The 26,896-nt window shown below is 34.9% G+C and overlaps 2 protein-coding genes across 2 annotated transcripts; both read right to left on the bottom strand.

Annotated features, from left to right (window-relative positions):
• Positions 1–2,614: 2,614 nt before the first annotated feature.
• Positions 2,615–4,813, bottom strand: LOC105323196 (stress response protein NhaX). Its single transcript, XM_011422194.4, has 4 exons — positions 4,548–4,813; positions 3,712–3,792; positions 3,302–3,414; positions 2,615–3,052 (listed from the first exon to the last, which is right to left on the bottom strand). Exons 1-4 carry the CDS (start codon positions 4,609–4,611, stop codon positions 2,831–2,833), a joined length of 480 nt encoding a protein of 159 aa, XP_011420496.3. The 5' UTR covers positions 4,612–4,813; the 3' UTR covers positions 2,615–2,830.
• Positions 4,814–6,275: 1,462 nt separating this feature from the next.
• Positions 6,276–26,678, bottom strand: LOC105323195 (cell adhesion molecule DSCAML1). The gene is made up of 12 exons (XM_011422192.4): positions 26,414–26,678; positions 11,925–12,016; positions 11,289–11,490; positions 10,784–10,930; positions 10,214–10,339; positions 9,559–9,858; positions 8,961–9,338; positions 8,484–8,642; positions 8,142–8,264; positions 7,514–7,780; positions 7,143–7,280; positions 6,276–6,526 (listed from the first exon to the last, which is right to left on the bottom strand). The coding sequence occupies exons 1-12, from the start codon at positions 26,469–26,471 to the stop codon at positions 6,423–6,425; spliced, it is 2,094 nt and encodes a 697-aa protein (XP_011420494.3). The 5' UTR covers positions 26,472–26,678; the 3' UTR covers positions 6,276–6,422.
• Positions 26,679–26,896: the final 218 nt, after the last annotated feature.

The following is a 26,896-nucleotide window of genomic DNA, read 5'->3' as shown; positions in this document are numbered from 1 at the left end:
CTTCTGCATTTTGAATGATTGACAAAAATTTGACTGTTAGAAGATACGAGAGAGAGACACAAAGGTAAGAATTAATTGTTATGTAAAGAAAACTCGAGTCTTTTATTTGTTTACAAATAATGTAAAGTAAAGAAATTACTATTTCTTTGACAAAATAATATTATCAACAGAAGATAGCAACATTTGATTAAAGTTATACCAATACAACACCTATGCATTATAACAAAAGTCAAGTTTTGTTTACGGAACAAATAGTTTCGAACTCTTTATTTTGCTTTTACTCAATATATGACTTTCAAATTGAATTTAAAAATTTAAAAGCACCCATACTAACCACTCTTAACATTAAAAACGGAAAAATAAAATTTGAAATGTTGAGCCATAGGCGTCGGAACCGGGGGGGCTAGGGGGGGCTTAGCCCCCCCACTTTTTTTGCAAAGTTATACCTAACCATTAGAAACATAGCAGGATAGAGGGTTCAGCCCCCCACTTTTTCCTCGCAGGAAAGATTATTGTTCCAAAATGTACCTTGAAAGATTGAGAAGTTGGATTCAGAAGCATACTAGCGCCCCCCCCCCCCCCCCCCCCCCCGGATTAGGAATTTCATGATTTTGCGGAAAAAAATTTGGGTAAGTATTTTTTTTTTTTGGAAGTATAGGTATACTCCCCTCAACCCCCCCCCCCCCCCCCCCACGGATTAGGATTTCCATGATTTTGGGAATTACTTTTTTCTCAATATTTCTGAGGATTAGTTTAGCCCCCCCACTTTCAATTTGCTTCCGACGCCAGTGTGAGCTGATATCGTGTATAGATCCCTTTTGAATCCAACGATGTTATTTGCAGCATCATATTTTACGGTGTAAGATTTAGTTGGATAAGTTTAACAGGTTGCTAAGTTTAACATATAGTTTTAATATTTGTGGAACAATTCACAAAAATGTTAATATTAGTATTTGACTTTGAATACGGTAATTTCTCTACAAGCTTATCTTTTAAAAAGATTGGTGAGCTAGCGCTGTAGCCATCATAAAACACAGAAGCAGATTTCGAAAACATTGATTTAAACTGAATCGATTTAGATTTAGAATTGTGATTTTAGAGTGAGCTTCACATCGGCAATGGCATAACTTATTGACTGTGCCTTAATTATTATATATCTACTATAATTTCAATTTCGAGGTGAACATTTTCAAGAACCATTGGTACTGTTTTGTAGCAATCGTATATTCTCGGGCCTTTCCGGCAAGCTCGGAAAACAGATCCGAGGTTGCTTTTCGAGCTTGAAGGAATTTAAGATAAGACATTTATTTTTATTATAATATTTAAAATAACCTTGCATTATAAGACCTAAGCTACTGTTACTTTTTGACATTTACAATCAAACACAAAACTTAATATGAAGATGATAAAACGAAATTCAAATGGTACAGTTTGTCTGTAGAAGTACGATATTCCCAGAATCCCCTACTATGGAGTCGAGCATGCGTATTCCAGTGAAAAAGACTAGCGTGGTTGCTAGCGCTCGAGAGCGCTAGCAATAATCAAAGTACTGAAGTACTGAAAGCCGGGCTCTTTTGGTGTGTCTTTATGCATATTGTGTAGTAAAGACTGAAAATATCTCTCTCTCTCTCTCTCTCTCTCTCTCTCATGCTTTTAATGTCGGCAAAGCATCAGAGAGCGACCAAATTTTGTAAGCGGCTATAAACAAAAAATATGTCTGTCTAGTAGAAGTTAAAAAGTTCAACAGTTGCTGCCTTGAATTTTGCAACAAGCATTATATATTCAATCCCCGTTTCTTCATCGCGCAGCAAAGTAGTTCATGGAAATTCATGCGCATTGTATGTGTCCAAAATGCATAGTAAAGAAACAAAATGCCAACACTTTTGACAAAACGTGGTTCTTTGTGTATCTATTTGGTATAGCGGAAGCTTTACCTTGACGCTGTTTGGTTTTTTGTTTATTTGTGGTATTTATAGTATCATTGGCGATTTGCCTGCCTATAGCCAGGAGAGCCCGGCTAAAAATTATTCGGTGTGTAAACAAGGATATATAGTTAAGTGGTTTTTTAAAGAGCAGAACAAAATATTATTTGTTAATGTCGTTTGATATATCACATTACAGGAATGAGAGATATAGAGTGTTTAGAAATGTGGCATGGACAGGCATACAGACGTCACAGAGACCCTCACACCCTCATTTTTTATAATTCTGCAAAAACGTTGAATAAAGTCTCCAATCAAACACATAATTTAGGAAAATATTATTATACGTTTGTCGTAAAAATACATCCTTACATTTTCCAGTGTCTTTGTCTTAGATAGCAGTACAAATCGATTTTGTAATGTATATTCCAATACAGTTCATGAATGACTATAAATATTTAGTCGTACAGTTACTGAAAATAATTTAAATATAAGTTACAAGGAATTATTCTTTGAATCTTTGGACATTATGTGGTGATCAAATATTTTAAAATCTATCACAACACCCTTCGGGCGTTATTGGATTTGATCTCTCCCGGCGTATTTGATCACCTCATAATACTCAAAGAATGATTACTTATTCCTTGTATAAACATGTATGGCACCTCGTACTACATGAGTGCAATCATGAAGTCTTTTATCATTTTTTATTGGCTTATCTTGCATCTAACAATGATATAAGCATGTGTTTTCAATTTTGGATAATTTAACATCACAACCACTTGGAAATCTGGAAGACAGCAGTCAAATACTACGCACTTTACACAGTACTTTATACACACTTATTACACACTGATTCACACATACGCAGACACACTCGCACATACACAGACACACCCACGGTTTGTTCACTGGTGTTTGTCGTGCACCTTGTCCGTATGTTTGTACACCATGACAGGGATGTGGGCGTGATGAACCAGGTAATCACTGACACTCCCCATCAACGTCCGCCGGAGCTTCCCCAGACCACGTGACCCGGTTACTAGGAAATCCACGTTCATCTCTTTGGTTTTTTCCACAATCTGGTGACCCGGATCACCTCCCTGTATCCGGACTACTTCTCCCGTCATCTGAAACGTAGGTTGTCTCTTTCTTAATGATAATTTAGGAACATTTGATATACATGGTATCATTAACCACCTTAACTTCCCTTTTTCCTTCTAATATATGTAAAATAATGTCTTTGGCTAAAATTCTATGAAGAAAAGACTGACGGTTACATGTACCATTATCTAAATACTAGTGAATAGGTACATGTAACTAGATCATAAAAAAATATTTTTGAAAATCATGTGAAGTTGAAAAAGGGGGTGACTTACATTGTGAGTTTTTAGAATATTGTTCAAATGCTCGATGAGGGTGTGGATTCGTTTTTCCTCCTCGTTTATTGTTCTCTCCACTACGGAAGGGTCTGCCTGGGACAACGAAACCACTGCAAACCAAAATCAGTGCACGTCAATCGCAGTGTATCTTTGTAACCATATAACAGGATGGCACTCAGAAAAAGAGTATGTACGGGATATCATTACATTACATCCGCCTTCCGCTAATTTGGTCAAGTAACTGTTTGCTACATGGGAAATATTTTTCACTAACACAAATTAGACGACCATCAAAGAACTGGAAACAACATGCTCCAATCATGATTGGAATGATTTGCAAGTAAATGACAGATTGATAAGGCGTTTAGTCCTGTGGTATTTATGGTGTATATTATATGTGTACATACTTCCATAGTTAAGGTTCAGGTACTCTGCACAGTGAGCCAGTATCACATAGTTCCCTGGCTTGTGAATACTCTCCACGTAATCTGAAAACACCAGACAGTTGTCAATCATTTCGAAGTCAAAATATGCACAATATATGCCGTGTAATGACTCTAACAGATTCAGGAGATAAATATTTATATGAACATAGAAATAGTACACCATTGAAAATTCTTTAAAAAAAAGAAAAATCATGTGTAAAGTTAGCTATACTTTAGGGCGTGAGAAAAATGAATTTAACTTATTTTAATTTTTGGAAAACAGGGTTTTACACATAATATACTCAGCGGATGAGAATAAAAACCGCATGTTTCTGTTCGTTGGAGTAGTTGATGATTCGCAGAGGTAATTGAACGTGACTGTAGGATCATTTATCGTATACAAGTGCCGAGTAAGTCAGATAAAGATACTATTTATACCGGCTTTCCCCCCATGGTGTGTTTTGTATTTTCTATTTCTTATTTAAAAATGTTCATTCATAAACAATCTTGACCAAGGATAAGATAACACGAACAAAGGCCGTTTGAAATTATTACTCCACATGAATCATGTTTTCAGAGAGTTTTTACAATATATAAGTTAAAAACTTTTTCAAATGTCAATCTTCATATCTAAATCTAATCACGATTTGTCCTAATTTGCGATGCCTTGTTTGATGGCAATTAGAATTAGAACGAGCACCTGCCATAGATTTTTGTCCTTTATATAAAAATGTTTTGCATACATCATGTATGCACGTATTAGCATACAGTTTAACATGTCTCACAATAAAATACGAGAAGACAAGGTTTATACTCACATTTCAACGCCATAGCGGAATTTTCACTGCCATCCATGGCTACAAGAACTCGTGTGCCAGACATTTTTCAAACTGTCGATGCAGCTTTCAAAGTTAATTCGCTCCTCTTAATGTCCACTAAACCTGCATTTGGCGATAATGGGCTGACATTTGTTTTTAGTTGTTTGATAAAACGCCCCTTATCACCGCCTAGTTCAAGGTGAAAATCCTAATGTAAGCTATATCATGAAAATACGACTAGTCCCGGAAAACTGCACTGTTGTACTATAATGTATGTAACATATACTATGCTTGTAACCAGTGACATACGTCACTCAAGGATTTTCACACAAGTACCTACACTTCAATGTATTTACGCAGTTGCAAAGCAATACGTGTATATCTTCTCGTTATAAAATCTTAGTTTATTCATTATGTACTAGTATTAGCATTCCAAATTATGACATGTCTTTAATTCTAATTTATATTTACGTGGGTTTTTTTTTTAACGAACCTATTGCTAGCGTCTAAACAGATAGTTATAAATATATTTAAAAAATTTGAAATCAAAACTAATGTAGAAAGTAGAATGGAGACCGAGGATAATATTCATTTGCTTATTTTATGAAGGGGGTCGGGTGTTCCGAAACAATCAACATCACCGTTGGTATTTTTTTCCGAAGAAAGTAGATAATGAGAACTGGATAGTAGTTTATGTACGTAATCTACATTTATAATAAGAAAGTGATTACCGGTATTCATTCATTTCTTTTTTCTTTACAATTAGGAAAGGAAAAAAAATCGAATTAATTCGAAGAACTGTTTGCATGAATTAAAATAAAAATCGAATTTATATTTCGTTTCATATTAGTGTAGTTTTTGCACTACGGGCCTGTAACAAATCCTAACATGAGAATTCGACATATTCATGTACTATTTTCAAAATATGAGCGATTCGGAAGGTGGATATGCTTTATATATAATTTTCAATGACGCAATATTTGGGATTTGATAAACTCTTGTGATATATAATGAGAAAATACAAACTCATAATGGAAGACTTTTTAAAAGATTTAATATTAAGAATTTTGTAACTCCACAAGAAATGCTTAATGAATCTGACATTCCAAATTTGTTTTCTTTACATACATGCATGAATGACATTAAGTGAGTACTGACTTAAACTAAATTGCTTCTAAACATTTCATCAATACGTTGACGAATAATACCCTTTAGGATATACAAATGTAAAACAATTCATGGTATATATACAAAATGATACAAGTTAAAGGACAAAAATAAAATCATTTTATAAACTGAATAGCATCACAGTCGTATAAATATGGCAGATGGTGAAAAAGGAATACATGCATATGGCTATTGTTTTGGTTTGTATACATGTAGATAGTAAACAGTATAATGAACAGTCAAATGGACAATGTAGGCACAACTTGGACCTTGGTTTAAACTGAAAAACATTTCATGAATGAAAAGGAACATGACAAAATAATATTTTTCTAATGTAATATTTACAGATGAGTATTTCGTTCTGATTAAGCAATGTATACAATGCAATGTAGCTTATACTTAATGAACTGTCATGTTGTAAATTTTGAATTTACCTGGTGGCAGTAAATACAAAATTTACAACATGACAACTAACTTGTACATTTTGTATTTACGTACACTCGGTAAATCCAAAATTTACAACATGACAGAATGATTGTACAAGTACATGTATGAACGACCATATCTAATACTTCATATATTTTTATGCAATGCATTAACTATGCAAAAATCGTAATGATTAAATTAGATAAAAATTTGTACAACGCACGAAGGACGTGATATTTGTGTAATATATGGCACTTGTGGAATAATTTCATGTATAGATTGTTAGTGATGTAATACTTTCATTGTAAATATAGTTAGTAATAAAGAGAAGAACAAATATGAAGTCTGACATTGATTCGTAACAGCCTGGCTCTCTCTCGATTTTTCTGCAAAATACAAATAAAAATATGTTAATGGTCAAAGCAATTGCACATTTACGTATTGCATAATATCCTATCTTTTATGGCATGCAAACAAAAATCGAATAAAGAAATAAGCCATGGCGCCTGGTTTTTGCATTTGCATGTTCTTTGTTTCAACCAAACGTATAAATGCCCTAGACACATTTTTTTTTTCAAAATAAATTTTCATTAGATTATAAGAAAATACATCGTAGAAGAAGATTTTTAAAACTTTCTCGCAAATCCATGAAAAACAAATGGTCAATACTGTCCTTCCATTATTCTTAATCCATGATTAGAATAATCATAATATAATAATTATTGCCTAGCAATCATTTTTTACCCTAAACAAAAAATTAGTAATAACTTGGCGTACAAAAAAGGCCAACGTAACACATCGGCCACCTAAGTATCGAATCTCAAGTGGATATTTACATCCCTTCAAATTTTTAGCAAGGGATGCACAGTTAAAAAAAAACCCACACTAGGTCCATCAACCCGGAATTCCCGTAGAGCCACAGTTCTTTAGATAAATAAAATACTCGTAAAACGTAGCTCTAAACATTTCAAAACAACAATACGCTGTATGTCCTCCACTCACCCCCAGCTATTTGCGCCGTGCTGCTCTCCCTATTTGGCTGAGTTTCTGGCTGAGTGTCTTGTGGTGTTGTTTTAGTTGTTGAATTTGATGAAATAACTTCGAATTCTGGCTTTGATTCTTTCATTGGTTTGCCATAATCTAATAAAAATCACGAGACAATACAAGTGTTAACTATATAACCAAGGTGGAATATTCCAAATGCCTAAATTAACGTGAGAGCAAATTATTTCAAACTATAATGGACCACTTTTATTTTTTGCGAGATAGTGAAATACAATGTATAATATGGTATAAAATACTGCATTCATTCCGTTCTCTTATTGCTCTTTAAAAATATTTATTTAGTTTTCATGAAAAATTCATATATCTACCTTTTACTGATGTTATTCCAAAGTCACTTCCTAGAATATTTGTAGCAGAACAGTTATATTTTCCTAAATGGGCTACATTCATGTCTGCTAGTTTCAATGTATAAGTAAAAGAGTATTTAGTGTGCATCTGTCGCCCCGTGGACAACTTTCTGGTCCCTTTGCTCCATGTGACGATTGGCGGGGGATTTCCTTGAACGTCACATTTAAGGATCATGTCCAGTCCGGTCATTAGAGCCACCTCTGGCTGAATGGTCACTTTAGGAGCGACTAAAAGAAAAAAAAAATAGCAGGTGTACTATGTTTGTTTATCCTGCGACACATTTCTTAGCTAAATACGATTGTTTTAAATCAAAAAAAAAAATCCTACTTAATTTAATAGCATTCCATTCATTGCATGTCACACAAGAAACAAGGGAAATACCAGAAGAATAAAAAAATTGCCCACAATGAATCAACTAATTTGGTTATCATTTCACAGCGGTGAAATCTTCATCTTTTAACATATAATGTATTATTTTTTAGGGAATGCCGCTCTTTCAGAGCACAGTCGTTTGTTTTGCGTATGACATGTACCTCTGCGGGTTGTTTTTATGCGCATGGAATGCTTGAGTTTACAGATAATACTCACATTCTACGTCCACCGTTATATTTCTTGAATCTGTCACTCCCGCGGTGTTCGAAGCTTCACAAACATACACTCCAGCATCAGCGTCCTTTACGCTTCCTATTGCATAATTTTCCTCGCTTCCAACTAAAAATTGATAAGAAATGTTGATTCTACATTTTATCTGTGCGACCGTATCATATAGTTTTTCGTTGTATTTGTTTGTATAGAGAAGAATCTTCATCACAGACAGATACGTATCTGATCATGAGTAATTTTATCTTTGGCAAAAATGCTAGAATGGAATTTAAAATTGCATCATCTGAAGGTTATGCTTCATGGAAGAAACGTTGTCAAATTGGTTACCTTCGTTTTTCTCCGGTCGAGAGATGTACGAATTCTTGCTGATCTTGTACCATTTAATGGTATAGTCAGTATTAGATATGAAGTTGCAGTGTAAATTTAGTTTGTCTCCTTTTTGTAGAACTTGGTCGTCAGACACATCAGTTACTTTGATATATGGAGCTGAAAAAGAAATTCAAATATTTTCATCAATCTACCAATACTTCAGGAAAATAAATATGCAAAAGAGGTTAGATTGATATCATGACAAAAAAAAGTCGTATTTTTGACTTTTCATAAAACATGATTAAAACATTCAGTAAAGTGTAAAAATATGTTTAGCTCTAAAACATTTCACATGTTTCATCCTTAAACACGTTCCTTAATTAATCAAACATGTTTAGAGAAGTGTTAAACAGTTTATATTCTAAAAATACATGAACTTCAAATTACAAGTTAAAGAATAGGATTATCTACAGTATATGGCACCTATTGTCTTACCTATTTTTTCGACCCCACTGATTCCTAAACATTCTTTGCTTTTGTTAAGCTGATGGTAAGAGTCTATACAGTTATATGACCACGTGGTTCCGTATTTCTTAAATGATTCCATACAGCCGGCTTGGCTGTGGTCACAGAGGTAGGGACACAGTGGAATAATGCTGTCATTAACACAGGGCGGGAAGTAGGTCCCACAGAGAAACGGCAGCAAGTATTTACTACACGTACTTTTGACTACGACGAAAGATTGTTCAAACATTACTGAAGCTTCTTCTAGAGTTTTGTCCCCTCGACTGTTCGGAAACAATGTGAAATTGGACTGTAGAATGCCAACACAGTGTTCATTGTTCAGTTTCTCACATCTTGTTGCTTTTATCTCTGTTAACCAAACAAAGTTGAAATTTCTTAAAGTTATTGAACTAAAAACACAGCAGCCACGTTCTTTAGGATACTTTGGATTTATTTTTGAAACATTCAATCAATAATTTATATTTTGATATTCATTTTGATTAGATAAAAGTATTGGGGGGGGGGGGGGGGGCAAAACTACTATAGGATATCAGTATGCCTTTAATAGCATTGTCTTCCAGACTCTTACCCGGAAGTATTTCAACGAGTTCAACCTGGGCCTCCGCACTTCCAGCGTTGTTGGACACCTTACAGGTGTAAATACCGAAGTCCCCAGACTCCAGAGATTGGATGGCCATGAAGTAGGTGACGACATTGGATGAGGTGTTGTGGGCGGAGAAGGTGATTCGGTCGTCTCTTACAATTCGCCTCCCCTTGTAAAACCACTTTACTTTACCCAGAGAATGTCCTTCTACCATACATTGTAGCCTGGTAGGTTTCCCTTGCTCTTGTTTTATTTGTTTCATGGACACTGTTATGATTGGCATTACTGTCAATGACAAAATTAAATAAAATATAAATTTCATTCAGTTCAACAAAGACTGTATTGGGCTTTTACCCTACTACTAAAAAGAAAACTGTTTTTTGATGGTAGTGAAAATAACTGAACGGTGTATTTAACCAAATTCTTTTTGACGTTTTGAGTTGCACAACAGTAATATACACTGCAGTTTATCTAGCAGTTGCTGTGTATCAATAGATTCCATAAATTTACTTTGTTATAACATACAGCATGCAAGGACACCATTGCAAGAGTGATGTATTTACAGTAAAGATCTGTCTTATTATTTTACACATCAAACACTGCTGTTCCGGGACCTTTATCTAAAGAACATAAACCTTACATTCAACACTGATGCGGAAGTGTCTGTCTGCCTTGGGTTGAATTCCATTATCTGCCTGACAGATGTAAATTCCTCCAGAGTCCTCAGACAGTGTCAAAGAGAAATAGGCGCCTGTTATTCCGAGGTCTACAAAACAAAATGTAAAGATATTTTAGTACTTTTAATATTTGTGTTATTTAAAAGAACACGTAGTCGTCGCATAACATGTACAATTTACATATTGTATATTTCACTGTGATTAATTTATCTTTATTTATTGAAGTTCATCTTTTGTAAATTTTTCTACCTATCTATATTTTGTCATGTACGCTGTATTGTACTGCACTTTCAATATCTATATTGTGTTTGACCGATTCCTCGTGTTTTAATAATAACATCAATGAATAATCACAACAATAAATACTTGTTTCAAGATTGCTTCTAGTTCTTATCTATTTCATACTAAATGATTTATTTATGTCCTCTGTTGAACTGGCAGTTTGAAACATTTCTATTATAAGTAAGCTGTTGTTGTGACATTATATTTCAGTTAGTATTTACAGTAATAATGATAAATGATAGCATGTCTACCTTCACGAATTGTTTCTCCGCTGTCCATAATTTCCTTGTACCACTTGACCGTGGGTGGGGGGATCCCCGTGACCTGACAACGAAGCATGACGGTCTCCCCCACAAACGAATCGATTGTCTTGTTCTGGTCCAGTATGCGTGGCGGTGCTAAAACACAGACAGTTATAAAACCAAGACTCACAACGATTTTATTCTGAGTTTGTACATTCTCTTTATATAAGAGGTCTATCAATAACATTTTGAAAGATATTGTTGGTTATCAAATTAACAATTTCTATATGTTCAAAGTTAACATTGGACGTTTCCATGGCATTTGCCTAGCAATGCAGTATGTAAACTAACGTTTTGCAAGTACCATCCATACTTGCAAAGTTTAACTTCAAATAAAATAGATGTCTATTTTCCACTGTCTCGGTGTCTCGAAATTAGTGTATTTGAAATTATTGACAAACAATACATTATTTATAATATAGACATAAGTATCGTCTATAAATAAGTTTGATACCTTTGATCCAAAGGTCCACAACCTGGACCTCTGTTGCACCCTTCATGCACGTGTATCTTGCTTGGTCTGAGGACTTTAGATTGGATATGGTCAGACTCCAGTCACCACTGTGCTTTTGTTTGATTTCGTATTTCATGGATTCCATGGCTACTATTCTGTCGTTGACCGATATTGGCTCTTGATAGGACCCTTGCCACACAACCTTGAAAATACATTGTATCAGTTTATAATTATATATTTTACAATGGTAAACTGTAATTTGACTTTTGATAACAGCTTTGATTTGTCATGCATTATATTTGCTTCTTACATGTAAGAACTCAATACAATTTATAAATTGCATGTGTGATGTGGTAATATTCATTTCGTATATAATATGCCATACACATTTAAAATCGCCAAGACTAGTTTGAAAATCAAATACTAACACATGTATTTATTATTCTTTTATGATGAGTTTAATTGTATAGCAGCTATTGCAAGAAGTCAAACTGGATTGTAATATGTCCCCACAGGTAAGACTCGTTTGTAATTTGTAATACTAGTTTATTACGTGTAACACTCGTTTATTACATGTAATACTAGTTCATTACACGTACAAGTTGTTGATAACATACAACGATGATCAATACTTACACTATCATATAGGCCGACATTTCTGACTTGACATGGCAGGGTAACCTGAGTCCCGGCGGCTCCCGTTACGTTGATGGGCTGGATGACTTGTGCTGAAAAGATCGATATAGAGAGATTTATAAAGAGAGAGAGAGAGAGAGAGAGAGAGAGAGAGAGAGAGAGAGAGATTGGCTTCTTAATACAAGTAATTTTGTAAATATTTCTATTCGCGGGGATGTATAATTTGTTTGTTTTTTATATTTTCTGTCACTTTAAAGTAACAACCTAACAAAAATATATTTGAAATCAACTATTTCAAAAAACCAACATCAACTGAGTAAATTGAGAGATTTGAGTTTATATAGAGCCTGTATCCTGATCACGTCTTATGTCTGGAGATGGATCTAGAGATAAAGAAAAAACGTCTAACCCCAGAGCTGGTAAATAATATAGATCAAAAATTGAAAGAATACCGTGAATTCTTAACGCGCTGTGTTGTGCTTAATCTTTGGATATATAACTGTTCTCGAATAATTTACACCGGTTTTCGTTATGGTAAGAAAATATTCCATGCACGATTCGTACTTTCTTGGTGTCTTGAAGAGAGATTATAGCGTAACTTCACTCGTGCACCCCCTACCACTGCCTTGAGTTGATTACAGGACAAACCAGTCGGAATAGAACATTAAATGTCCATTTTTTCGAGAATTGAGCTTCTATTTGCTGTGTGCTTTTTACATCTGCAAATGGGGTTGGCATCTAAACAAGATTTGTCTAGCCGACATTCGTTGGAGATTACATGAATGTAGTATCATTGCATTAATTTTTTTTTTTCTCAAAAATAGAAAACTTTGTTTATTTGTTTTCCATCCCTATATGCGAACATGATGACGAGCATGCATTTTGATGTCATCACTTTGGAAATATAGTAGAGATTTCTGGAAGGAACGTTGTTATCTCCGGAACGTTCGCACATATCGCACCTGCTTGGTGCCCTTTCTTTTTGGTGAAAATTCTCAGCTTAGATGAAAGATACTGAAGTAGATTGATTTTATGAACCCTTTCACCTTCCAAAAATACAAGAAAAAGGTCGTATTAATGCAAAGATTTACGTACTCCAAAACCACCGTTATCGTTTTGTGTATTGAGGCTTTTTGTGCTTTGTTTTTTTGCATTGAAGGTCCTCTGCATGCACGAAATCCACGAATTCTTCAATAAAATCACAATTATTAGATCCTAGTTCTCTATCAAAACGTCTAGACGTGGGGGAATTGGTATTCTTTCTATCGAATAAAAAGATTAAGTGCTTAAAAAGTAATCTTTGCTGGTTCATAAGTAGCTGCAGGACTGTAGCTCCCGGTCTGAAAAAAATCGGATGGACGACCTGGGAGCTACAGTGCCTCCCATAGTAAAAAACTGCAATTTACGGCGCACAAAAAATTGCGCTAAGTTTGGACTTATTGACCTTATTTTCACACAAATTCTGTAAAAATAATTAGAACCATAAAATTCTTCAGCAAATTTACTACTGATATCATCACTTTAATTGCCTCAGACCTTCTCTTAAACATGATAACCGACCTCGGAAAATGAAGTATGTTAATTTACGTCGAGATCGAGAGTCGCCATTTTTAAATGTAAACAAACATGCACCACTTTTAATTGACAAGGCGGGGGATGGTGTTTAAAAGAATATCAGAGGCAAGTGAAGTGACAATATATGTAGTAAAATGTCCGAGGAATTTTTTGGGATTAAATATTTGTACAGAATGTGATCGTAGATGAGATTAATCAGTCAAAACCTAGCGCATTTTTTTGTGCGCCGTAAATTGCAGTTTTTTACTATGGGAGGCACTGTAGCTCCCAGGTCGTCCATCCGAATTTTTTCAGACCGGGAGCTACAGTCCTGCAGCTAGTTCATAAGAATATATATATATATATATATATATATATATATATATATATATATATATATATATATATATATATATATATATATATATATATATATATATATAAATGTTTTCAGTAGACGATAACACAATAATCCATTTCTTTCAAATTTAATCCAGAGCGCTTTCGCCTGATCGGCTCTTCAGTGGATTTCAAATTATAACAGAAATAACAAACGTTGACGTCGTTATTATGACGTCATAAAGTAGACAACGTCACGAACAGTGTAAACAATATTTGGAGATGGCGGCAAATATTTTTTACAAACACATGTAAACGTAATAAAATATGTACAAATGATATTGTTTTAAAATAAGAGGTTATTGAAATGAAAGCTAAATAAAGTCAATGCAGAATAAATAATGCAATTATCGATTAAGTTTAGGTTTAAATTTTTTTATGAAATATTGTTCTTTTGCAAGTCGCAGCTGATCACTTTCCTCGCGGACTTTGTAAAATGGAAAAATTTCAAACCGGCCTCTCCCGCACATATCAAAATGTTCACTACACGGAGTGTTACGAACAGAAGGATCCCTTATCTGCTGCTTATGTACCCTCACACGGTCGGCTAGTTTGGTCCCTGTTTGGCCAATGTAATTTTCTCCGCATCCATTACAGGTCATGCAATAAATGATGTTTTTAGATTTGCAGTTCATATTAGAGTTGACTTTGAAAACTGTACCGTTTTTAAATGAAATTGTTTGTCCTGTCTGAATATAGGCGCAAGTCCCACATCGAGAATCCTCGCATTTTGAAACCCGAAAAATTTCTTTAGTCGAAGTAAATTTGGCTCTTGTAAGTAGTTTTTTAAGGTTAGGGGGTTGTCGTCTGCTGTAGATAAGATTTTTTTCCTTTATAATATCCTTTAGAATTTTTGACTGATGTAAAATCGGTAAACAATGCCTCGTGGTATCGAAAATATTATGATTTCTAGGATTGTAGGTTACGACAAACGGGATCTCTGTGGAACTGTTTCCGGGTGTTTTCTCCCTGTTGAATTTTCGTAGTTCAGAAATAGGTACTTGTTTTGCATTTCGTATGGCTTCAGCCACAAGACCGTCGGGGTATTTTTGTCTACAAAGAAATGTTTTGAGTTCCTCCAATCTTTTGTTTCTTCTTTCTTCATTTGAAACTATTGTGCATATCCTTCTGGCCATATTAAATGGAATGTTGCGTTTCGTATGAGCAGGATGACATGAATTAAAAAGAAGGTACTGGTGACTGTCTGTTTTCTTGTAAAATAAATCGGTAGAAATATTGGTATTTTCCTTAATTATTAATACGTCCAAGAAGGGGAGCTCTTTCTCATTGGTTTCGATCGTGAATTGAATGTTTTCATGCAGATCATTGAGTAACTTGTGAAAATTTAATAAATCGTCGTGTGATCTGTTCCAAAAAATAAAACAGTCGTCCAGGTAACGCTTCCATTGATTTTTTATGTAATTTGCAAAATCATCTCCAAATATTTCATGGGTTTCAGCATACATTTTTTCCTCAAGAAAGCCTAATACCAAGGTTGCATATGTTGGTGCAACTTTAGTGCCCATTGCCGTTCCTTTGATTTGTAAATAGTATTTATCGTCAAAAAAGAAATGATTGTTTTCAAGAATGAGTTGTAATCCTTCCAATATAAACTCTTTTGGAAATCTTTGGTCAATTTGGTGACCTTGCTTGTCCATCCAGAAAGAAATTGCTTCTAGCCCTAAGTTGTGCGGAATGTTCTTATAGAGACTAGTGACATCAAAGCTTACTAAAGTGGTGTTGTTTTCCACGGTTTTTGGTAAATGATTTAGAAAGTCCATTTCGTCACGGATAAAACTGGGTATTGTATTACATAGTGGTTTTAGAATGATATCAATCAGGTTACTTAGTCTTTGTGTAGGGCAAGAGGGACCGGCAACTATTGGTCTGAGTTTTAAGTCTCCAGGTTGTGGTAATTTGATATAACTCGAATTTATTTTTTCCATCCCGTCTTTTAGTTCCTTTGATTTGTGAATTTTAGGAAGTCCATAAAAATTACTATTCTTTGTTTCAAAGTTGACCAGATAATCCATTTCTTTTTCAGTCAAGTGATTTTCAAATTTTTAAGTGAATCGTTTAATTTTGTTCATGGTTTTACTGACTTCACACTCCTCAATTTCTCTATAGAAATGACCATCGTTGAGTTGTTCGAGGATTAATTTTTTGTAGTGTTCTTTATCCAGTATCACAATGGTTCCTCCTTTATCCGCTTGTTTAATTATAATGGAATCGTCTTCTGGATGGACAAGCAAGGTCACCAAATTGACCAAAGATTTCGAAAAGAGTTTATATTGGAAGGATTACAACTCATTCTTGAAAACAATCATTTCTTTTTTGACGATAAATACAAATCAAAGGAACGGCATTGGGCACTAAAGTTGCACCAACATATGCAACCTTGGTATTAGGCTTTCTTGAGGAAAAAATGTATGCTGAAACCCATGAAATATTTGGAGATGATTTTGCAAATTACATAAAAAATCAATGGAAGCGTTACCTGGACGACTGTTTTATTTTTTGGAACAGATCACACGACGATTTATTAAATTTTCACAAGTTACTCAATGATCTGCATGAAAACATTCAATTCACGATCGAAACCAATGAGAAAGAGCTCCCCTTCTTGGACGTATTAATAATTAAGGAAAATACCAATATTTCTACCGATTTATTTTACAAGAAAACAGACAGTCACCAGTACCTTCTTTTTAATTCATGTCATCCTGCTCATACGAAACGCAACATTCCATTTAATATGGCCAGAAGGATATGCACAATAGTTTCAAATGAAGAAAGAAGAAACAAAAGATTGGAGGAACTCAAAACATTTCTTTGTAGACAAAAATACCCCGACGGTCTTGTGGCTGAAGCCATACGAAATGCAAAACAAGTACCTATTTCTGAACTACGAAAATTCAACAGGGAGAAAACACCCGGAAACAGTTCCACAGAGATCCCGTTTGTCGTAACCTACAATCCTAGAAATCATAATATTTTCGATACCACGAGGCATTGTTTACCGATTTTACATCAGTCAAAAATTCTAAAGGATATTATAAAGGAAAAAAATCTTATCTACAGCAGACGACAACCCCCTAACCTTAAAAAACTTCTTACAAGAGCCAAATTTACTTCGACTAAAGAAATTTTTCGGGTTTCAAAATGCGAGGATTCTCGATGTGGGACTTGCGCCTATATTCAGACAGGACAAACAATTTCATTTAAAAACGGTACAGTTTTCAAAGTCAACTCTAATATGAACTGCAAATCTAAAAACATCATTTATTGCATGACCTGTAATGGATGCGGAGAAAATTACATTGGCCAAACAGGGACCAAACTAGCCGACCGTGTGAGGGTACATAAGCAGCAGATAAGGGATCCTTCTGTTCGTAACACTCCGTGAAGTGAACATTTTGATATGTGCGGGAGAGGCCGGTTTGAAATTTTTCCATTTTACAAAGTCCGCGAGGAAAGTGATCAGCTGCGACTTGCAAAAGAACAATATTTCATAAAAAAAATTTAAACCTAAACTTAATCGATAATTGCATTATTTATTCTGCATTGACTTTATTTAGCTTTCATTTCAATAACCTCTTATTTTAAAACAATATCATTTGTACATATTTTATTACGTTTACATGTGTTTGTAAAAAATATTTGCCGCCATCTCCAAATATTGTTTACACTGTTCGTGACGTTGTCTACTTTATGACGTCATAATAACGACGTCAACGTTTGTTATTTCTGTTATAATTTGAAATCCACTGAAGAGCCGATCAGGTGAAAGCGCTCTGGATTAAATTTGAAAGAAATGGATTATTGTGTTATCGTCTACTGAAAACATTTTTCTATATCGTTACCTATACCAAGGACTTATTCGTTTTTATATTTAATATCTGGTATATGAAGAGGATGACACAAACAAGATCGAAATCTACAAACAATCACGACAACGTCTTAGAGGAAATTACAAGCAAAATTGCTAATTTGGATACGAAGGTAGGAATTCTTTCCGAGTTATGTGTAAAGTTAGAGGACAAACTTAATTCTTGTGACGGAAAACTCGACACAATTATAAGTCAGTATAACTTTGGATTTGAAAAGGGAGTTTTTCAATCATGTTTGAACGATGACAACCTACCAAGAACAAATGTCGACATTTTGCTAGAAAATCGCAATATATTTGATTCACAAAGTGAAGTTTTTAAAAAGAAGAAGGAACTAATTTCTGAATGGAACAATCTTCTGAATCAAAGAAAACAAGCATACTGGAATGCAATCCGGAGTGAACATTTAGCGAACACATACAAACAATGGAAACAGGGAGAGAATATCATCCTTCCTATGAAATATAGGGTTAAAAGTGTAAGAAATGAACCGGAAGAAGAAACAAAGATTAAAGTTAATCTAGCTCTGCAGAAAATGGAAGCAGAAATCACCCTGCTCCGCATTCGGATCCCTAAATACAAAACAAAATACGACAAATGTGACAAAGACATTCAGAATATTATAGAGCAAAGAATAGACGGCGAGATAAAAGACCAACTCAAAGATCTATGGCAAAAAGAGATCTCCCGTGAAGCTGCTAAGTCGGAACAGATTTTGGATAAGAAACGTAAGTGGTTGGAAGAATATGAAAAAACGTATGGAAGTGAGACAGTGAAATCTAAACATAAACCAAAACAGGAAAGAAAACAAAACAGCAGCAAGCAGGAACAAACTGCAAAACAACAGGAGAAGCAATTGACCGGAAGAACGTACGCTGATGTAGTTGGAACAACGGGCCATCAAAAAAATGATACACGAAGATTGAACAGAGGTCACTCGAGTAACAATACACGGCACACCAGCCCCCAGACAAGGAAATCTCAAAGCCCAGCCCATGGTCCAACACGTCATTCACATACTAATGAACGTCAACAAAATGAGGATAGATCTCGCAGTGAACGATCAAATTCAGATAGCTATCAAAACCATCAACAAAATACCAACCCCAATCATTTTTTGTAGAAAGGACCGTATCACAAAGGTCGTCACAAAACACACAATCTCAGGTGGCATTAAGTCAAAGAGAAGACACGGACATAGATCCCCACATCATCAATATTTCATCAAGGGATCTTACTGAAATTGAAATTAAACTTCTAGAAAAGGGACTTAAGTTTACGCCAACGCCGCAAAGAAATACCACAGATCTTATCAAAGACACTGAAGAATTCTGCCGTAAACTAAGACTGATGGAATTTTTTCAGGACTCTGATAGCACGGATGTATCTCTAGTGAAAAACAGAAGTAAGTTTAAGCCTAATCCAAATAGGGATAAACACTTAGAGGAATATATACATTGTCTTAAAAGTGCAGCGCATACTAATGAAAGCAACGTTCCAGTAAAAAACAATATTTGCAGTCAAGTACGTAATGCAATTCAAAGTCTTATAGAAGACGATTCCATTATAATTAAACAAGCGGATAAAGGAGGAACCATTGTGATACTGGATAAAGAACACTACAACAAATTAATCCTCGAACAACTCAACGATGGTCATTTCTATAGAGAAATTGAGGAGTGTGAAGTCAGTAAAACCATGAACAAAATTAAACGATTCACTAAAAAATTTGAAAATCACTTGACTGAAAAAGAAATGGATTATCTGGTCAACTTTGAAACAAAGAATAGTAATTTTTATGGACTTCCTAAAATTCACAAATCAAAGGAACTAAAAGACGGGATGGAAAAAATAAATTCGAGTTATATCAAATTACCACAACCTGGAGACTTAAAACTCAGACCAATAGTTGCCGGTCCCTCTTGCCCTACACAAAGACTAAGTAACCTGATTGATATCATTCTAAAACCACTATGTAATACAATACCCAGTTTTATCCGCGACGATATGGACTTTCTAAATCATTTACCAAAAACCGTGGAAAACAACACCACTTTAGTAAGCTTTGATGTCACTAGTCTCTATACGAACATTCCGCACAACTTAGGGCTAGAAGCAATTTCTTTCTGGATGGACAAGCAAGGTCACCAAATTGACCAAAGATTTCCAAAAGAGTTTATATTGGAAGGATTACAACTCATTCTTGAAAACAATCATTTCTTTTTTGACGATAAATACTATTTACAAATCAAAGGAACGGCAATGGGCACTAAAGTTGCACCAACATATGCAACCTTGGTATTAGGCTTTCTTGAGGAAAAAATGTATGCTGAAACCCATGAAATATTTGGAGATGATTTTGCAAATTACATAAAAAATCAATGGAAGCGTTACCTGGACGACTGTTTTATTTTTTGGAACAGATCACGCGACGATTTATTAAATTTTCACAAGTTACTCAATGATCTGCATGAAAACATTCAATTCACGATCGAAACCAATGAGAAAGAGCTCCCCTTCTTGGACGTATTAATAATTAAGGAAAATACCAATATTTCTACCGATTTATTTTACAAGAAAACAGACAGTCACCAGTACCTTCTTTTTAATTCATGTCATCCTGCTCATACGAAACGCAACATTCCATTTAATATGGCCAGAAGGATATGCACAATAGTTTCAAATGAAGAAAGAAGAAACAAAAGATTGGAGGAACTCAAAACATTTCTTTGTAGACAAAAATACCCCGACGGTCTTGTGGCTGAAGCCATACGAAATGCAAAACAAGTACCTATTTCTGAACTACGAAAATTCAACAGGGAGAAAACACCCGGAAACAGTTCCACAGAGATCCTGTTTGTCGTAACCTACAATCCTAGAAATCATAATATTTTCGATACCACGAGGCATTGTTTACCGATTTTACATCAGTCAAAAATTCTAAAGGATATTATAAAGGAAAAAAATCTTATCTACAGCAGACGACAACCCCCTAACCTTAAAAAACTTCTTACAAGAGCCAAATTTACTTCGACTAAAGAAATTTTTCGGGTTTCAAAATGCGAGGATTCTCGATGTGGGACTTGCGCCTATATTCAGACAGGACAAACAATTTCATTTAAAAACGGTACAGTTTTCAAAGTCAACTCTAATATGAACTGCAAATCTAAAAACATCATTTATTGCATGACCTGTAATGGATGCGGAGAAAATTACATTGGCCAAACAGGGACCAAACTAGCCTACCGTGTGAGGGTACATAAGCAGCAGATAAGGGATCCTTCTGTTCGTAACACTCCGTGTAGTGAACATTTTGATATGTGCGGGAGAGGCCGGTTTGAAATTTTTCCATTTTACAAAGTCCGCGAGGAAAGTGATCAGCTGCGACTTGCAAAAGAACAATATTTCATAAAAAAATTTAAACCTAAACTTAATCGATAATTGCATTATTTATTCTGCATTGACTTTATTTAGCTTTCATTTCAATAACCTCTTATTTTAAAACAATATCATTTGTACATATTTTATTACGTTTACATGTGTTTGTAAAAAATATTTGCCGCCATCTCCAAATAAAGGGCGCTTTCCATTTACGTTGCCTCGCCGGCGACGTTATCGTGAAACGGCGACGTTAATGGAACGGTTGGCAACGTCACAATGATCCAACGATGACGATTGCAGCTTAAAACTGATACCTATCTTAAAATTTGATCCAAAAATGTTGGCTATTTGCAGTTTTAATGTATTTCAATGTAGTACGACAAATTGTAGTTTTAGAAATACTAGTTTTGTAGAATATGATAACATCGACGCCATATTGTTTCCTAATCAGCAACGGTATATTGCGTTGCCACAATCGCTCGCCGGCGACGCGCGTTCCAGCAATCGGCGACGAAGGCAACACCGGCAAATCCGGCGATGCCGGTTAAATGGAAAGCACCCATTGTTTACACTGTTCGTGACGTTGTCTACTTTATGACGTCATAATAACGACGTCAACGTTTGTTATTTCTGTTATAATTTGAAATCCACTGAAGAGCCGATCAGGCGAAAGCGCTCTGGATTTAATTTGAAAGAAATGGATTATTGTGTTATCGTCTACTGAAAACATTTTTCTATATCGTTACCTATACCAAGGACTTATTCGTTTATATATATATATATATATATATATATATATATATATATATATATATATATATATATATATATACATTGTACATGTATATAAATAACCTCCTTAACAGCGTGGCATTTGTCCTTTTATTAAACAAGCCTATAGCATCCTAGTCTTAAAGGAATCACCATTGAAAATAGTTCGTTCCTTAAATCATTCATGAATCGTGATTTAATGTACAAAGTTTTTTTCTTAGACAAGTAATAGATCATCAGATTTCTGTGCCAACAAGCTTATTAATAAACAGCAGTTGACTTCAGTAAAGCACGTCATAGATTTGGTTGAATAATGGAGTCAGTCTGTGACACACTGTATTACTTGTGTAAAGCATGGACTCGGTTGAAAAATTGAGTCTTTGGCATACTGTATAATCTTTGTATATCATATGTTTGGTAAATGCAACTTCGATCACTTGTTCCTCAAATGATAAGACATATACCATAAATGTCAAATGTATGTGCATCAGACATTCGATATCGCATCAAAAATACGTCGTATTTACTAAATGCAACAAGATAAAGGGTAAAATAACTACATGCAGCTGAAATGATATGTACACACATTATATAACGGAATATCATGTGCAGTTATGATCAACCTTCAACAAACACCACCTCTTTGCTCTATTTGCAGGAAACCCTACTATACTCGAATATTTCAAAAACTTGGAAGATTAGGCTTGTAGAAAATTGATACTTTTCAATACTTAGAACAGGTTTTGGGTGAAGATGCGCATTCCAGTTATCGTCTGTCGAATTAATTATCACAAAACATGACAAGGTTTACATAGCAGAATTCCATCTCGTCTGAAATCTCGCGTGTGGTGAGAAAACACGAGGAGGTTAATTGGTATTACATACGATGACGTTTCAGTTATATCTCTTCACACCTTAAAGGCCGAACATTTTTACCGGGTGGTAAATCTCAGGTGAGGGCGGGGCTTAATTATTAGAGGTGTGAAAGCCTCCGGGGCTCACAGTCTACCTGCGGTCATGAACGCTGCTAATCACTATACACAGGAGGCAAATTAATACACAGGAAATAGAGAATTAGTCAGAATTGGTCTTAGTTTAAATATCTTATTGTTCTAATGACCATATGAAGCGATTTTATACGGAAATGGTATTGTCGTCCGAATTTTCTCTAAGCACACGTGTGCAAAGCACATGAAAAAATGCAGTAAATTAATTCTGCTATTAAAGTATAACTCAGTACATTGTGTTTAGCACTTGACATTGCATGTTTAAAAAGTTAATTTTAACAATTATAATAGTATAAGAAAACCATACGATCAGTAAGAATGTGGAATGTAAAGACAGCCATTATACGTCGACAATTAATGGAGTTCGTTTTCCATGGAGAGACGTTTACATGCACCAACTTCTGACTGAGTGAATTACCAGTAAATATAGCTTTAGTAGCACATTGTACGTTTGTTGTAAAAAGAAAATTTTATATGTTTTGGAGCTGTCCATGCATTTTCGTGGAATTTATTAGCTCACACACATTCAACATAATTCAAACATAAATTGTGCGTATTTTCAATCACTGAATAATTATTTTTCATAATACTGGTAATGTTTAAAAATCAATTTTCAATCCCCCCTTTTTAATACATGACGGAAGATATCAAAGATCACGTTGTTAATTGCTAGTAAACAGAAAACCGCGGACCTGGCAAGATCACGCTCGGACAATCACGTCAATCAAACTGGGTGCTATTGTTTCAAACTTGATTGACAAGCGGCATCATTTTGAAGTTTGTACAGGTAAAAAAGGGGGCGTTTGTAAAATGTTCGGCCTTTAACGGTGGTTGAAACCAAGAAACCATCTGTCTGGGGCGCAAGCCTCTAAAAGTGTGCCACGCCAGTAAATAACGCCAGGTTAAATCTTCAAATCTTAATTCAAAACACTCCTGTTTTGTTATGTCTGAAAGAGCCGATTTTACCCAAACCTCAAACAGTAAATGATAGCAAACTGGTCACAGAGTTATGAGTCAGCCTCCGACGTTATTCTCGTACTATATAGAACTTATAAGAAAACTACAGTCGAGACACCCACCATTAAATATGCGACTTAAGATTTTTTTTTCCATTTCCTTTCGCGCAGCAATCGAAAAATTTGGGAATCAATATAATATATAAACATGTAATTAAAATTTGAAATTGATACCTTCAACGTTTTGTGTGTGGTGAACACTGAAGGAAATGAGATGAATCATTATTATGCGTTTTCGTATGAAGCATTAAAATTTTATGTTTTCCTTGTTTTAAAAAAAAACCTCTTGAATGGATAAGTGCCAAAATATCTTGTTACAGAAAAATTACATAACAATTCATGCGTACCTATAGTATATTTTTATATTTTGTTCTGTAAAATGTACATCAAACTCTCGTTCAGTTAATCGATTAGATTGGTGGGCATTAAGGAATACTGTAGGTAATTATATACACAAATGATTTAATAAAAAATATCATTTGGTGCAGTTATTAAGTGCCTGGGCATACTCCTCTGTCGATCAAATGGCATCACATACAGCAATAAGCTAAGGCAGTAGACGAATTATTTGTATTATAGGAAACATACCGTCGACTGATCAAAGTAATAACGTCATTTATAGCCATGGTTTCGTAATACACGAGGACAAATGATGTAGATAATAGCAACCAAACCCATGCGGTCAAGATCAGATGTTATCCCGACATTCCCCCGTACATCGATTACAAAACGAAATAAAATTCCGAAATTGGGTTGACAGAAGCCAGCGTATGATGTAAGGCAAATAGTTTTCGACAAGAACATAAAACATGTATTTGGTTGCAACAGTATGTAAAGACATAAAGCCAGCATCCAATGAACAAGAGGTTTTATTCATTTCGATATAGGCGGTCATAAAATTGAGTATTCATTACCGCGCTGTAGATTCGTTCCAGGACTAATTGATTTTTCCATGTCCAATTAGCTCCCTAATAATCCGAAAACCAATTAATACAATGGGGCGAGTACCATAACATTGGACTCATTTGAAGAACAGCTAATTATGCACAATATCAAAGGCTGAAGAATTTTACTCTTATTAACACACATATCTGGGAATAATAAGGCGATGACTAAGAGATGATCGTTTTTGAAAACGCCCCTTCTAAGAATGGTAGCTGCTGCTTTGGATTGTATTTTGATAAAACGGCCACAAAACGCCTCTGATCTTTATAGTTTGGTGTCATTTCTTTCTGTTAGCTTCTTCAGAGAATTGTCTCTTTAAGGCTTTGCTTCTGTTTTATAAATGAAACAGATGATGGTTTTTATTCAGTCGGCATGAATGTAAAAATGCCAATTAGAAAACGGTACACGAGCGAAAGTCAAAATAAAGAGATTTGTTGTTTACTTATCAGATAAAGGGTATACAGTTATTGTTTTTTGTTGAGTGTCTTATCTGTTCGGAATTCTGTTAATTTGGCTTAGGCTAGGTGCGAGCTCTTTTGCTTATACAGCTTTTATCTCCATATATACTTTTAGATATAATCTAAAAGTCTCTTAACAATTCTTATTTTACATACTAGACTTAATAAGACAAACCTTTAGGATTAGAGTACTTTTATTAGAATTTGAATATCCTCATAAATTGCAAACATGCGTTTCAATAAAATCCGTCTGAGGCATGGCGAGCAAGACAAAAATCTGTTTGAGTACGTATACAAAAAATAACTTTGTTAAAACTTATTTGAAAAATTCAAATAATTTAGTAACGTTGATACTATCTAGACACTTTACGAGAAGAAACCCCCCGAGTTCTCTGTAGTTTCGATATAACAAGACCCCATAGAGCGATTTTTAAGCTGAATGTGATGATTTCGTCGGTATTATGGTGGGTTTTTTTTGGCGTTCAACATGAGGTCAATAGGGTCTGTGAGAATCTTGGATGAGAAAACCAGATTTCTTGGTCCATCGATACCTAGAAATATGTAACGAACGTGCAAATGTCGTAACAAGAACCACGTGTTGGTACTCTGGTGTGGGGGGAATGTAGTTATATCACAATAAACGTAATGAAGCAATATAACGATTAAGAATTAATGCTGCATTAGCAGGAACCTGATTGTTTCCATCATTCGACGGTAGTTGAAAGACATGTGTGTGTAGAATTGGCCACTTGGTTACAGATAACTGGGGTTAACGATCACAATTGAACACAAGACCGCTGCATTGAATTTAGACACTAGACGCCTGTAAATTGCTTTTCCTGTTTTAAAAGCTCCACTCCGAAAACAAAAATACGCACACACAAAAAAACATTAAAAATTCAACTTAACATAATACCGGAACACAGGCATTTTTTAAAAAAAAAGCAGTAACCATCGAGGTAAAAAGGTAAGAACTTGAAAAATTACACGCTTCATCCTCTCTTAAAACTATGTACAAAACATACGCGAAGGAGTAAATGACTTTTACAAGAATATATCTTAACTTACCTTTGACAGATATGAATCCAGCAATAATAACACTTAGCATTTGTTGTGGGTAAAACATGGTCAGGACTCTCTGATTTCTCTCTATCTCAGAAACTTCAAAAACAGATTGAATCAAACACCTACACACCGAACCGACAGGGAGCAAAGTGATGGAGTGAACAAAGCGACCCGGATGTTGGAGCAGCGTTAATCCAAACACAGCGAGCTATTTACATTTCTCCATTGAGGAACATGGTCATTACCTAAGATCGGCAGCGGGGCTTTTAGACGTGATAAAAGGAAGCCCCCCTTACTTATTTGCCAAATATCACCAATCCCTCCTTGCCAGTAGTCTGTCGGCGATGTCGGCTTCAAGAGCTGTTTCCCTAAGCATTAGTCAAAAGTTTATCAATTACACTCAAAAACATTCTAGTAAACAAGCACTGGTTCTCCAAATTCCTCCCCCATTGATTAATTGCGTTTAATAGAGTTTGATAAATAAAA

The sequence above is a fragment of the Magallana gigas genome, chromosome 6 (genome assembly GCF_963853765.1).
Source record: "Magallana gigas chromosome 6, xbMagGiga1.1, whole genome shotgun sequence".
NCBI classification, from domain to species: domain Eukaryota; kingdom Metazoa; phylum Mollusca; class Bivalvia; order Ostreida; family Ostreidae; genus Magallana; species Magallana gigas.
The sequence above is the reverse complement of the archived record's forward strand: the minus strand, read 5'-3'. Positions and strand labels throughout refer to the sequence as shown.